The 15,473-nt window shown below is 34.0% G+C and overlaps 1 protein-coding gene across 1 annotated transcript; it reads right to left on the minus strand.

The window, feature by feature from the left end:
* Window positions 1-9,786: 9,786 nt before the first annotated feature.
* On the minus strand, window positions 9,787-15,254 carry LOC142624334 (G-type lectin S-receptor-like serine/threonine-protein kinase At4g27290). Its single transcript, XM_075797869.1, has 7 exons — window positions 13,878-15,254; window positions 13,627-13,752; window positions 11,218-11,375; window positions 10,900-11,110; window positions 10,536-10,773; window positions 10,311-10,461; window positions 9,787-10,229 (listed from the first exon to the last, which is right to left on the minus strand). Exons 1-7 carry the CDS (start codon window positions 15,163-15,165, stop codon window positions 9,936-9,938), a joined length of 2,466 nt encoding a protein of 821 aa, XP_075653984.1. The 5' UTR covers window positions 15,166-15,254; the 3' UTR covers window positions 9,787-9,935.
* Window positions 15,255-15,473: the final 219 nt, after the last annotated feature.

A 15,473-nucleotide genomic window follows, 5' to 3' on the forward strand; every position in this document is an offset into this window, starting at 1 on the left:
AAATAAATGTAGTATAAAATTGAAAATTCAGGACTAAGGTCAACATTAATTGGAAGATTGATTATAATTGTTGAACCACAAAAATAAGATAAGATTGCAAATTCTCCATAACCTAATTGAGGAGTTAGTCAAAGTAATAAGATAAGACTACAAATTCTCCATAGACAATTGATGAGTTAGTTGAGGTGAAAGAAAGAGTTAGTGGAGCATGTTAAATGGAGTTGAATATTCAATCCATTCATAGCCTTATTGCTATTGTCCCTGCACAAAATTCCACTAATATTAGATAAGATATTAGATTCCAAATAAAATAAAATCATTGCAATTAATCATGTTTTGATTGTTTTCCACAAAATAAGGGAAGTATGCGAATAAGGCCTTAGCATTATCAACATTCATTTTGTTAATAGAAATGCATGACATAACTATGCGCATGAGAACTCCGTGTTTGTGGATACTGGACAACTAGTACTAGTCTTTTTATTTTATTTTATAGAATACTAAGTATTTTAACATACATATGGAGAGAGGGAAGAAGGTCTTAAAGAAATTGACAGTGGTGTATATTTAAAAAGGTCTAACTCTTGGATACACAGCATAAACTTTAAACATTTTTAACTCACACTCATTTTGCGATGTGAGATTAACCCACTCATTTTAACACACACACACACACAGGGAGAGGAGAGAAGGAGACAATTAGTACCAGTAGTATACACATATGGGACATGGATTAATTACGATTCATGTATATACCCTAAGTTCGTCGTCATTTACACAAGTCTCTCTCTATATCAGCTACATTTGGAAGCATTTTCATCAAACACCTCAAGAATTATGGACTCAATAATGTTAGGGAGCCAACAAAAAAATTACTACAATTTCACAACATTTTAAATTATCCTACCACCTATTCACCACAATCTACAATTCAATTTTTTTTTAAAAGACCCATATGTGAGGTGGCAGATTGATTTAAAATAGTTGTAAATTTTTATCGTGCCCCAAAAAGAACTTTTATAAACTACATCGGCATATTCTTATATATGCCAACAGGCTTGATATTTTATTGACATAGCAGATCAATTATTATAGGCACCTATAGTTTCAGTATAGATAATTACAAACTCATTCAAATAAGATGGATTAATACATTCAGGTGTTTCCAAGACATCTAGAGTTGAAATACTCTCTCCATTGTAAATTAAAAAAATAAATAAAAAAGGGAACAAATAAGATGAATTAGATCTTCTAGAGTTTGAAAATCATTGTCTACGAGAGTAATGATTTTGTTATTTGTTTTTTCTTTTTTGAGAGAGTTGAGTAATGATTTCGCAAGTAAATGATAGTTAGATCATTCTAGCGCACGCTCTGAGAGAGAGAGAGAGAGAGAGAGAGAGAGAGAGAGAGAGAGAGAGAGAGAGAGAGAGAGAGAGATTTTGGTTTACAATTATGCTACAATGTCATTATATATTTAGGATGGCACTGTAGCACAATTGCTAATTTTTTTGCAATTGCAAGATTCCGCAAAATCGAGCAATGGACTATTTTTGTGCCTTGATGCTAAAATATACCAACACATGGTATATAGAAGATTGAATGTGAATGCTCGTATAATGAGCAAAGACTAGATCATAGAAGGCCATGCGTTGATTAAGGCATGCGGTGGTTCTTTTGAGCATTGGTACATTAACAATGACTGGCTTGTTAGAAAACTCCACTTTTTTTTTTGGGAACAAATATTTCCTGCTGTTTTGTTAATTTGTTACTCTCTTTTGCAGATGTCGCATTTTTTGTAGTTTGTCTTCTGGCGGACTATTTTCGACAAGAATGTGGAAGGTTGTCAAGTGGAATGGAAAGGTAATGTTATGGAAGATTTTACCATATTTGGGAAGTGGAATACTTTGCACTCCCAAGATATTGAATTATCCTAAAAAAAAAAAAATTATCCTAGAAATTATATAGCAGTATTATGTTACATTTTCTGATTGAAAGAGATAAATAAAGAAAAATGTTACAACCCAACATTTTACAGAATAAATCCTGATTGTCATGCAATTATTGATTCTGATCTGAATCACCACTGACGTATTTCTTTTTTGTCCCACTAATATCAATTTAACATCTAAAATTTGTTACGTAATTATTGTAAAAATGTTATGAATGTAATTATGTAAAATTTTTTATAATAAAAATGCAGCTCATCACACATTTAATTGGGAGCCAGATTTTTGTTTTTTGTTTTTGCTTCCGTATTTAATGGGAGCAGGGCCAGTAGGAACTTTGACTAGGTGTGAAGTTTGATCTAGGCTTACAGACAGCTGAGAGACTTGTGTATTATGCGAATGGTTGAAAAATCACGTCTCCTCCCATATGATGGAATCTATTCTCAGACTCACTATAATATACTAAAGTTTATTGAGCAGATTTTCTATTTTAGTTTGTCTCACCATGGCTGTACCATAACTCTTTGCAAATCCCCTAATGACTACCAAATTTCCCACATATTATGGTAACTAAGCTATAAATAAATGCAAACTAAAGCGCCAATATTGTCAAGTTCGAGTGGGGACCTTGATAAAAAGAAATAATAATAAAAAATAGACATGTAAGAGACGTGTGATAATTGATTGCTAGTTCTTAAAAACTTTGATTCCATATTATAAGTTGAAGACAAAACCTTATAGCGGAGCTCTTATTTGGACAAATATCCCTATCGAGTATCAATGTGCACCGGCCGCTATTGACTTCTATGCCTGTGTTCAGTGACAAAACCTTCCTCAACTTTGACCCGTGGGCTAATAATTTCCACATCTCTAAAAAAAGATCGAGGATTTTCGGTGAGCCAACTGTTTAACAGGAGCTGATATGGGTCCACATTGGGATGGGGGGACCTATCCAATATGAGATGTAATAGAATATTCTCATGCAAACGTCGCATAAGCTACAAATTGTTGGTAATGACAATGTGATCAGATAAAATGATGACTAACAATAAGCTAATACATTAAAAAATTTTACATGCTTTTCTCTCCACTTTTGCTGTCACTACTTTCATATCCGCCATTGTTACTAAACAACTAGTACAAAGTGGACCAACAGTGTCAAGTGGGACAAGCTAGAACTCAATTGGTTTAAGCTCAACACAAATTGGTTATCCCTAGGAAATCCAGAGCTAGCAAAAGCTGGAGGTCTTATTAGAGATCGTCGAGGAACGTGGTTAAACTGCCAAAATTAGAGATCATCGAGGTCTTTCTAGAGATTGTCTTAATTATGTATTCAGTCGCAGGTTGTTGAAGTGGAACATGTTGCAAGGATTGTAGTTGGTATGCTAATAATTTTCTATCTTCAATTGTGGCTAATTGTAGGGAGCTTATAACCAAAACTTATGGTTTGTTTGGATACCACTTATTGCTGAAAATTGAAAATTTATTGCTAAAAATACTGTAGCAAAATAATTTTTAAATGTGTAAATAGTGCCGTGGAACCCAATTTTAACTTAGCATTTGCTGAAATCCGTACTTGCGAGTCTCGTGAATAGTGCACGAGACTTAGAAAAAATGCCAAACACAGACTCTTTCATTTTTTAGTACAATCCAAACTCAACCTTAGTGTGCGTTTGGCTCCAGCTTAGAGCATTCTTATCAACAATGCTAAGTATTTTAGCATTTATCACTCTAAAAACCTACTTTATCAATTTTAACATTCCATTTTACAATCCACCAAATATCAAACATTCTATTTTTTTTACAACTTTATTTAAATAATAATATTTTTATTTTCCCACTTTCTCTCTCTTTCCACCACTTTCTTCTCAACAGCTAGCTACTGTTAGCCACCACCACCACCATAAACCATCAACAGTAAACCCAGACCCATGGCCAACCCACTGCCACCACAATCAGCATCCATCCAAAAATCAACCCCATAGCCAAAAAAAAAAAAAAAAAAAAATAGTAGCAACAACAAAAACTAAACTAAACTTGAGAGAGAGAAGCCTCACCGTGAGAGGAAGAGAGGAAGGCGGAGGACAGAGCGGCAAGCAAAACCCATCAAACCCAAGACCCACGGCGGCCACGGCAAGCAAAACCCAATTGGGTATTAGGGGAAGGGTTCAACTGTAGGTTTTTAAGGTACTTGAGATTTCTTTACTTGTAACCGCTTGTTATAATAATAGTGGAGTTTCGGGAGTGGTAACCTTAAAATCACCTAGTGGGATTTTTTCCATGTAGGTTTTCCCCATTCGTAAACAAGTCACCGTGTCATTTATTTTCCGCTGCATACTTTAGTTTATTGGTGATTTGTTTGTGCTACCACGCTTTGCATGTTAAATTGATTAGTTAATTGAATTTGGCTAATTAATTAATTAATCCATCACAATGGGTCAATACGTTTTTGACCTATCAAATCATTTTCAAAGAACTATAAAAATCCATCAAAGTTTTCTTGCTAAAAAAATGAAAAAATTCAAATCAAGAAGGAACAAATGAAAAATCACACATCTCAAAAACAGTGGGACCACAAAGCACTCATCATTTAATGTCTAATCCCAAATTTTGACTTTTTGCAGGCAACCGTTTAGATCAAAGTAAAGAAGCCCTTTCATCGACATTCCAGTAGTTCAGATCAAAGTAGAGAAGCCCTTTCATCGACATTCCAACAGTTTAGATCAAAGTAGAGAAGCCCTTTGATAGAAATTTCAACAGTTCAGATCAAAGAAGAAAAGCCATTTGATCGACATTTCAATAGTTCAGATCGAAGTAGGGAAGCCCTTTGATCAACATCTCAACATTTTAGATCGAAGTAAAGAAGCCCTTTGATCGACATTTCAACAGTTCAAATGGAAGTAGAGAAGTCCTTTGATCAACCTTTCATCAAGATCGAGGTAGAGAAGCCTTTTGGTCACCACAGCTCTAGTTTCGTGGTAGAGAAGCCACTTGGTTGCCTTTCTTGAAGATCGAGGTAGAGAAGCCCCTTAGTTGCCATAGAACCTGCTCCGAGGTAGAGAAGCCCCTTGGTTACATTTCTTCAAGATTAAGGTAGAGAAGCCCTATGGTCGTCGCAGCTCTGGTTCCTAGGTAGAGAAGCCCTATGTTTACCTTTCTTCAAGATCGAGGTAGAAAAGTCCCTTGGACGCTGTAGCTTTGGTTCCGAGGTAGATAAGCTCCTTGGTTACCTTTCATCAAGATCCGAGGTAGAGAAGTCCATTGGATATTTTGTCACATCCAAGATCAAGGTAGAGAAGCCCCTTGATCGATCCCCCACATTTAGACTGAAAATAGAGAAGCCCCTTAGTCACATCAATTATCAAGAATCATTTCAGAGTTTGTTAGCTATCAAGTAGGTCAAGTGTTCACAATTTTCATTTCTTTTTAACAATAAGGCATTAGTTCCATGCTTTAAGATTTTAGGTTCGAGGACTAGGTAATCTTTGAAAAATTCAACCTCAATTAAATCATGGCTGCTAAAATTAGTATCTTTGTTTTACATTGACATTCGCTTTCCAAGCTTTGTCAATGAGGGGCATTCTGTAGACATTTGATTTTGCACCCATGATTTAGAGGGCGTTTGGATCCGCGTTCCTACGTCCACGTCTGCGTTTTTGCTTCTGTTTTTTTTTTTTTTTTTAAACCCAGCCGCATGTATTGACTTTTCAGCCATGAACAGTGCACAAATGCACTGTTCATGGGTCCCACAAATTTCACTTTTCAACAACTTTTTCATTAAAAATGGGTCCCACAGCACTATTTACACATTTAAAAATTATTTTGCTACAGTGTTTTCAGTTTTTAGTTTTCAGTTTCAGCAAAATAAGTTCTATCCAAATAAACTCTTAATCAAAGAAGATGACTAGAGTGACCATTCATGTACCAAAAATTCATGTTTGCATTACATGCATTAATTTTTTCATTGCATATCATAAAAATGATTTTGAGATTCTAATGGTTGCGACGGTATGCTCGGTTTCCAAATCGGACTGTTGGATTGAAAGATATTACATGATCAAGTTTTCATGATCAGCATACATTGTGTTTAGGTAGAATCAACCACACATGATTAATTTAAATTAATTCTGATTGGCTAGACAATTAAAATTAATTAAATAATTTTGTGATTGGTTGTTAGTTAGTGTCAAAAATAGGCTTGCATGCATGGGAATAAAGGGGATAATTGGATAACAATAAAATTGTGGATAATCAAGACTTTTAGAGTATTTATATACAAGATAATTGTTGCTGAAAAGACCTGAATTATCTAGAAAAGATTTTAATTTTTAGAATATGCATTAAAAACACGTCTAAGTGTAAGTCCCAACTCAAATTAAAAAAAAAAAAGTCCAAAACAAACCAAAACTCAAATGAGGGATTGGCACCCAAAAGCGCCATTTGACACTTTTGGAGTGCTAATCGGCACTTTTCAAGTGCCGATTGGCACAAACTCGAGCCTCGGCTCGAGGGCACCAGGATTTAGTTAAAACACATGCTTTTCGATTTTTTAGAGATAAGAACGCGTCCCAGTTCGTATTCAGATCATCTAGCTAATTTTTTGAACACCCCAGCCTCTATATGTTGGGAAATTTAGACTTTGGTTAATAGAATTAACAAGTACTAGACCCTAGTTGTTAATTATATTTATTATGCATAAAACTTTGTTAAAACAAACAAACATCAATATCATGTCAAAATCATATGCAGCGAAAATGTAAATAAGACAAGATATGATGACCCAGGAAAACCAATGAAACCAACCAGTTTCACAGTAAAAAACCTGGGGGGAAACCTTCCCAAAACACAATCCACTATAGTAAAGAGAAGATTCAGATTTAATACAAAACCTTTGTCCCTAGACTCTACAATCCTTGTAGATGAACTTACAGCAGAAACCTTCTACCGCTTCAGAACTTCTAAACTCTTCAATATATGAACGCCAACCTTTAATGCACGGATCCCAGTACGTGACTAACTCCTTTGTACAAATACCAGTACGTGACTCACTCACCAACTTAAAAAAGAAGAATGTTGGCTGCAAAGTTCTTCACTTCATCAACAATGAAAATCAAGAAGCACTTGGTTACAAAACTGTAAGGCGTAAAGAGTAGTAGCTTCTTTCAGAGAGAATAAGGCTTCGGTCACCTTTTGCATATGTTCTCCTTGTATTTTCTTATGTGATGACCTCTAAAATAAGCCTTATATATGTCTAAGGTTGTGAAAAAAGAAACCCTACACAAATACAACAACATGGGCCGAAAATCAGATCTGGAAATTTGAATTCTCGTAACCTCGATAGATCCTCGATCAATCAAGAAGCTGTCGAGCTTCATTCATTAAATTTCAATAGATAACTATCTGTCGACCAGTTGTCCGGAGGTGTCCAGCAGGTGTCCAGCTATCTGTTTAGCTTTAGTGAACATCTTTTCTTCACTTGTTTCTTGGTCCAATCTTCATGGCTTTAATACTAGACTTGAACAACATGTTCTTTGAAGTATTAAACACATCCTAAATCTACCAAAATACAAGTAAAGTGCGTTTTGTCAAAGGATTAGCCAACTACATAAAATATGTCCTTAACACTATAAATAGAGGCTGGATCTCAGAATTCAGCACACTTTTTCACTCTCTCTGATTTCCCCTCTTTCTAAATCTCCTTTCTATTATTCTCTCTCTTACGCTAAAGACGTTTTAGAGGCTCTAGCCTTAAGAAATTTTGTTTTTGTTTTTTTTTTTTTGTAAGCAAGGTATTTTAGGTTTCAAAGATAATTGAACAAATTTCTTTGAACCCTAAAATATTCCCTCAATAAGAAGAGTACGTCCATGCAAGAGGTGGTTTTTCTTTACCTATTTTTTCTTCTGTTTTTTATTTTGATGATGCGTGAGTAAATATTCTTTTAGTTTTAATTTCTAATGCTCATACCATGTGTTGATCATATTTTTTGTTGAAATATGTTCTTGATATTTTTGTTGTCATGATTTACCTTTTTGAGTTTCAAAAATCTGCGTATCATTACATCTTTTTCAAAAACCAAAAAACAGATTTGTATCTTCCTTAGATGCAAATCTTAATTTTTCTAACACAAAAACTTATTTGCATCTTTCTTAGATGCAAATCTGAATTTTTCAAAATCAAAAACTAATTTGTGTCTTCCTTAGTTGCAAATCTGAATTTTTCTAACACAAAAACTGATTTGTATCTTCCTTAAGATGCAAACCTAAATTTTTTAAAATCAAATATGGATTTGTATCTTCCTTAGATGCAAATATGAAAATTTCAAAATCAAAAACTGATTTGTATCTTCCTTAAATGCAGATCTGAATTTTTCTAACACAAAAACTGAGTTGTATCTTCCTTAGATGTAGATCTGAATTTTTCTAACACAAAAACTGATTTCAATTTTTTTAAACATAGCAGATTTTGAAATAAAAAGAAAGAAACTCATGACTAGTAGTGTTTTGTTTGATGCAAGTAGCTTAGGTTTATTTCATGAATGTAGTTCTCTTCTTAAAAAAGAAGAAGATTTTCTTTCACATAAAAAAAACAGATCTGATTTCTTTAAAGCTTTCTACAAATCTAGATCTTTTCATCTACAAAACATATCTGATTTTTTTTTGCATACAAACCAAAAACCAAATTTTTTTTTTTTTCAAAAAAGATCTAATTTTTTTACATACAAATCAAAAACCCATTTTTTATTCATAAAAACGGATTTGGAATTTTTTTAAACAAAGAAGAGGATGCATTAATAAATAAATTTATGTGGCTTGGTTTAGTTAAGTGTTCCATGTCAACATATCATTCATATCATGCATAAAGGGGTACATTGGTCATGAGGGTCTAGAAGACTAGACTCTGTCTGGGCAGAATGGGTGCCTAACACCTTCCTATCTGTAGCCTAGCCTTCGAGTTTAGTGTCTTTGGATAGGTAGACCTAGGCTATATTTTTGTTTTTTTTAATTTGGGTAGATTGTAACTAGGGCAAAAAGCCATGTATCTTTGGTAGTTTGTGACTAGGACCCAAAGCCATGTAATGCTTAATTTATCAAGTTTGTATTTTTTTTATTCAATCAATGAGAATGGAGCAATTCATCAGGTAAAGTTGTATTTAATTTTTTTTCTTATTTTTTAATATTAAAAGTAAGTGGCGACTCCACACCGCTTACCCAAAAAAAGAGGTGTTTTGAAAAGCACAAAAAATCTTTTTTTTTTAGGCACCTTTGCGGTCTCTCACAATGACATCACCATTTACACGCATTCACTAGAAGTTACTTTTTTTAATCCAAATGTAATGATTAAAAAATGAAATTAGGGTTTCTCATATGCACACACATTAAATTCAAGCAAGAAATTGATTGATAATATTTTGGATGATATGACATAAATGTTGGCGACTATAATCTAAAAGACTGGTTTACCGGGCAAGATAGGTGCCTAACACCTTCCCATCTTGTAACATAGCCTCTAAGCTTAGATCAATCAAGAGTTAGTAGATCAAATGTTTGTCCACGTAATTTTTAATATTTACATTGTAATTAGGAAACAAAGCCATGTATTTTATCTTAGATTGTATTTAGGACCATAGCCATGTAATTTCCTATGATTATGTACATTCATTCCCAAATCAATAAAATGATGAATTTTTCAATTATAGTTTTCTTATTTATTTCAATAATTAAATAAGTGACGACTCCATTGTAAAAACCTTAATCTAAAGGGAAAAATGTAATCAGTAGAATCTGCATTTTGAAAAGCAATAATATGACTCCACCCATTCACGTCAATTTGGCCTAAAGCAATCAATTCAAAATGGGCAAGGGGCACAGTCTTTCATAGTAAGACTGATGTCGCATACATGGAGAATACAAATGCGTATGATACAAAATGTAAAGATATAAATATCACTCATAAGATATGTTATAAAATGCAATTGATATGATATTTGACTATCGAGCCTCTAACATGGTAACAGTAATTTCATTGGTTGAGGATGATTCGTTCTTGCTTGATGAAGTTGATTTTTTTCCTACAAAGAAACCCAACTCTTTGGGTTCAGGTAATGAACTCTCACCGTGTAACATCATAACCACACATGACATATTTGGTCGATCGTTGTGATGTTGTTGCAAACATAAGAAACTAATATGGAGGCAACGTAGAATCTCCGAGTGGATTACAGAGCCCTTTAGGCCAGTATCAATCAGTTCTAAAGGTCTGCCTTCTTCCCATAATTTCCATGCCTAAGACATTTTGAAATTCTTTATCATTATTTGTATCATTATATGTAATAAGATAGAGGATGAAATCTTTTGAGAACTCACATGTCCAACAAGGTTTTGAGTATTGTCTAGATGGAAAGAGCCTCGATTTTTCTTTCCACTTATTATCTCCAACAACAATATTCCAAAGCTAAAGACATCAGATTTTACTGAAAATAGGCCATCAATGGCATATTCGGGTGCCATATAACCGCTGCAAACAAATCATTAAGCATGAAAATCTTTGATTAAAAAATATCAACAATAAAACATGTTAAGAATACGTACTAAGTTCCGACGACTCTATTTGTGTTTCCTTCAATCTGATCCCCACCAAAGATTCTAGCCATACCAAAGTCAGAAATTTTTGGATTCATCTTACTATCAAGTAAAATATTGCTTACTTTGAGATCTCTATGTATAATCCTCAATCTAGAATCTTCATGAAGATATAGAAGCCCTCGCGCAATCCCACAGATAATGTTGAAGCGCATAGACCAGCCTAAAACTTTAGCTTTCGTTTGATCTGAAAAGTTTCTAACTTTTGTTAATACTAAGTTTAACTTGAATATGAAACAAGAAATTGGCATTTATTTAAATAACAATAAATTTTTTTATGAATTTTGGTAAAAAATATTCGTGAAGTTCAAACCAAAAATGAAGGAGTCCAAGCTTCCATTGGGCATGTATTCATAGATTAGCATTTTCTCGTCCCCTTCAATGCAATATCCCAAAAGCCTAACAAGATTTCGATGCTGCAATTTGGCAATTAGTATAACTTCATTTTTAAACTCCCTTAATCCTTGTCTAGATTTCTGTGAAAGCCTTTTCACAGCAATTTCTTTTCCATCTATTAATGTACCCTGAAAATTCACATTTTCAAATTGATTTTATTGAAGTTGAATATGGTGAGAATTGCTTTTTTTTTTTTTTTTTTGGTGATCTTTAAAAAAGCTTGCTACAAAGTTACCTTATATACAAGTCCAAAGCCACCTTCTCCAAGCTTGTTATCGCTTGAAAAGTTGTTAGTGGCAATGACTATGGTAGCTAGGGTGAAGAATGGGACCTCCATGTCTTCACTTTGCCCTTCAATGTCTTGGTCTATCATCACATTATTCTCCAATTTCTCTGCTAAGATCAAGATGAGCTTCAAATTATACATGAGAAATAAGAGTATGGCACATGTTAAGTTCCGTCTAGATCAGCTAGTTAATTATACAACATAATTATTATTTGATTTCAAATCAAATAAATTAATTAGGTGATCCAAAATGTCAAAATCAATAACCAAAAAGAATAAGTGAACAAGTCATAAAGCAAAACAATAAATGCATAAGACACATAATATGATTCTGAAGTGAAAAACCTATGGATAACTCTTTAAAGGAAAAGGGGCTATATGAGTAACCTACTCCCACTATGGCAATCAAATAGAAAAGAATGTGTTTTATAGTCTTGGAAAAAACCATTCTACCGAGACTCTACATTCCAAATCGATAATTCCCTGCTGCGACAATAGCTTTAAACTTTAAGTTTCTTCCTATATGGTTTCGTTCATGAATGGCAGGTCTGTGTAAATTAACTAGAACCTTTGGTGCACTCCAATTAAGGTACCTCCTTGAATATTTGATCTACAGTCAACTAACTAGAAGAAATTCTATGTGGTTTTGAACTTTGGATCACAAGATTTTATAAAACTACTAGGATTCTCTCAAGAAAGCTCATGGATGAAAGGCACGGTTTTTTCACTAGAAGTATTGTGCTAGTTTATGCCTTCCCAACTTTACCGGAAATCTTGCATAAAATAGTATAAATTGGTGTTTACATAAACGGTTATAATCCTAATCAAAACAAGATTTAGATTATTTTTTGTGATTCTTGTTCAATGGGCCATTTCAGCCCATCTTTTTTTCTTTGAGCAAATTTCAGCCCATCTATATTTCCTAGCTTGAGTCAACCTCATGGTCCCCCTGCTCTAGGGCACAACATATTTTAGCCTTACCATTATTTCGCAAATTTTATTCCTTACCATTATTTTTCTTATGATCAAATGGCTAAACTTCATAGCTTTTCTTGTTCAACATCTTATTAGCTGCTTTGTACGTTTCTAGTTCAATTAAACAATCTTGATATATCTTTTCCAAAGTAGGTCAGATAGTGGTGGCTCCGGGATTTTTTTCTAGGGAGGTCAGTAGTGGTGGAGTAAGGAATTTGTCATGGGGCGATTAAAAAATAAAATGATTAATTATATATATATATATATATATATATATATATATACAACTTCCATATTATATACAATAATCCAAAACAAGTACAATTTAGTCTACAATACTGCTATATCGTATAATAGTCTAAAAAATTTATTAATATTTAAAGATTAGTAAGACAACAACCATTAAATGCACAATAACTTATTATATTTATATGCAATATTAATTAAATAAAAATATATGATAAAGATGAATAATTTTTTTTATTTTATAGAAGATAGAAATCCTACTCTAACTTAATGTAAGTGTATATGTGTGTGGATAAAGAAAAATAATAACAAACCTAGGAGTAGGACTAGGAGTATGTGAAACTAAGAAAAAAAAACTGATATAAATTTTCGCTTTTGAAGTGTATGACTTTTTAACCATACACGTGGTCACTCTCTTGGAATTGGAGCAAATAGAGATAAAAGCTAGGAAAACTACTTGATCAAACAAAGATAAAAGCTAAGAAGACATAGAAGGGAGAAGGAGAGATAGAGAAAATGAGGAAATAATTATCACAGATATAAATATAGATATATTGGCTGGAACGATAGTGTATTTTTTGCTGACAAGGAAGAAAAGTGCAGGGAAAAACAGCTTTATTTTGCTGTCAACGGAAAAGTAAGCCAAAGTTCCAGATAGAATGTTTATTTATTTGAACTAAACAAATTTGAGACATTTTTTTATTATAAGATTGAATATTTTAAGAGTAGTGCTGTTGCCACAACACTTATACAAAAATTTCACAACAAAACATAGGTGACAAGTTGTTAAAGGTAGATAAAAAAAAAGGTGATATATTAGCAAAAAAAGAAAGGTAAAAAAGTGATACCAGTTGTGTGTCAAAGTAAAAACTAGTTACAACTTGTCAGTTAATCTCCATTATAAATTTATTATTGTGAAAATATTGTGAAAGTAGTATTAAAATGATCATATTCAAGTTTATTTTAGCTGAATTTAAACTAAATTTAAGGTAAGGGTGTTCAAATATTTATTTTAGGGGAGTCATAACAATTTTTTTTTATATATATATATATATATTTTTTAATTTTATATATATAAAAAAATATTGCCTCTGGCCAGCGCGTAACGCCGCCCCTGGGGTCAGAGAGAGATATTACCTCTGATGTTTGCCCTTTTGCTTATGCAGTAGGGAATCAAGAGCACCCCGAAAACGACCGCAATTGCAACCACAACTATCACTATAACCTTCATCTTTTGCTTGTCTTTCTCCTCTTTATGATTGACTTTGCAGAAGAAAAGTAAAAATATTTTAGTAATGCAATAAAATAGATGGAAGCAACAAAGATGATTGCTTCAATGGCATGTAAAAATATAAATTAAAAAGCAATAAAAACCATAGGCCTATTACCTTGCTTTGAAGCAGGCATTCGAATATATACGTCCTGCAAGGCATCCAGCCCATTAGCTGCAACCTGTCTAATATCACTTAGATCCCCAAACCACATGACACAACCACTTCCTCCATTTTTAATATTTGAGTTTGTATAAGCCGTACAGGAACAGTTGTTCACACATTTGACTCTGCATTCATTAAGATTCATACTTCCGTTCACCCAGGAATACGTGGTATCTGGCATTTTGAGCCCAACAAATTTAGGAAACCCAATTTTATCTTTATCCTCGCAGCTCAATTGGGTAATACGTACACATCCCTTAAACCACTCCTCTGGGTTCCATGTATCTGACGACTTATGCTTGAATCCTTCTACACATTGACAGATAGGTGACTCACCAATGATACAATTTCCATGAGGACCACATAAATTATAACCATCACATTTGTCTTTCGGGTAAGATAAGTATAGGCTCCATTTTTTATCTTCTGAGACCCATATGTAGCGCTCATATAAGGACGAAGTTTCGTTCAAAAGTGCTCTTGAGATTACAGAATTTGTAATCAAATTGAACATGAAGTACACCTCATCGCTGTTGATGACAAAATTGTAGGTGTAAACTGGATTTTCCTTTCGTAAGTCTGGTGCACCACTGAAACCAAGGCCATTCCATGGTCCGGTCCGGTAGAACTTCTCGGTGCCTTTGTTCATGACTATCTCAGGGTAATTATGAAGTTCAATCCCCCAACTCAGTTCTCCTGGAGATGGATCATCTGGACTTTTCCAAGCAGTTAGGCGCCGCTCCAGACCAGTCCTTAAGTCCCATCCAAGCTTCATCCCCGGTAGCCAAGTATCAGAAGGATAGTCAAAGCTTTGCCACAAATAATTTTCTTCGTTCTCTTCTCTTAATACTAGATTTCCGGAATCTAAAAGCTGGACTATTGGATTCCTGGCCTGTTTTGTTGACTTTGCCGACCAAGCAACTGTTCTATTCTGGCTGAGAAGAACAAGACTACCTGAACTGTTTACCATCAACATGCCAGACGAGTCGTTTATTGGATTGAGCCGGTTTGCTACCCAAACAACCGTTTTAACTGGGATATTGTTATACCATATTCCCAAGTAACGGTTACTGGAATTACCAGGACTAAAGAACCCCAGAGCGTAGCTTTCATGTTTAGAGACCAAGGTTATGCCCTCTCTGAGGGATTCGGGTTTTGTAATGCTGTCACCAGCATCCGACAGTACAAAGAAGAAAGGAAGCAAACTGGAACTCAACAACACAAAAGCAAAGATATTCATTGCTTTCTGTTCTTAATTAGAGCTCTTAGTCTTAGCCGACATTTTAAAGTTAGGCCTATTATAATGAGCAATGGCTACACCATGGAAGGTCATGCGTTGACCCAGGCCTGTGGTCGTTCTTTTTTGAATTGGTTGGTACATTAGAAAACTCCACATTTTTTTTGAACAAAAATTTCCACGTGTCGTTACTCTCTTCTGCGAAGTCGCATTAATTTCCACATTTGTCGTTGCTTCCTTGGCCCTTCTGCGATGTCGCATTTTGTGTAGTTTGTCCTCGCGCCCACTATTTTAGATTGTGAAAGGTTGAC

Source organism: Castanea sativa, chromosome 2 (genome assembly GCF_040712315.1).
Source record: "Castanea sativa cultivar Marrone di Chiusa Pesio chromosome 2, ASM4071231v1".
NCBI lineage: Eukaryota > Viridiplantae > Streptophyta > Magnoliopsida > Fagales > Fagaceae > Castanea > Castanea sativa.

Excerpts from the sequence above, each read along its gene's own strand:
- LOC142624334 (XM_075797869.1), bottom strand. The coding sequence starts at position 15,165 with ATGAATATCTTTGCTTTTGTGTTGTTGAGTTCCAGTTTGCTTCCTTTC. Across the intron at positions 10,774-10,899 it reads CTTGGACTCCTTCATTTTTG|ATCAAACGAAAGCTAAAGTT; the intron begins GTTTGAACTTCA and ends GAAACTTTTCAG. Across the intron at positions 10,462-10,535 it reads AATAGAGTCGTCGGAACTTA|CGGTTATATGGCACCCGAAT; the intron begins GTACGTATTCTT and ends ATTTGTTTGCAG.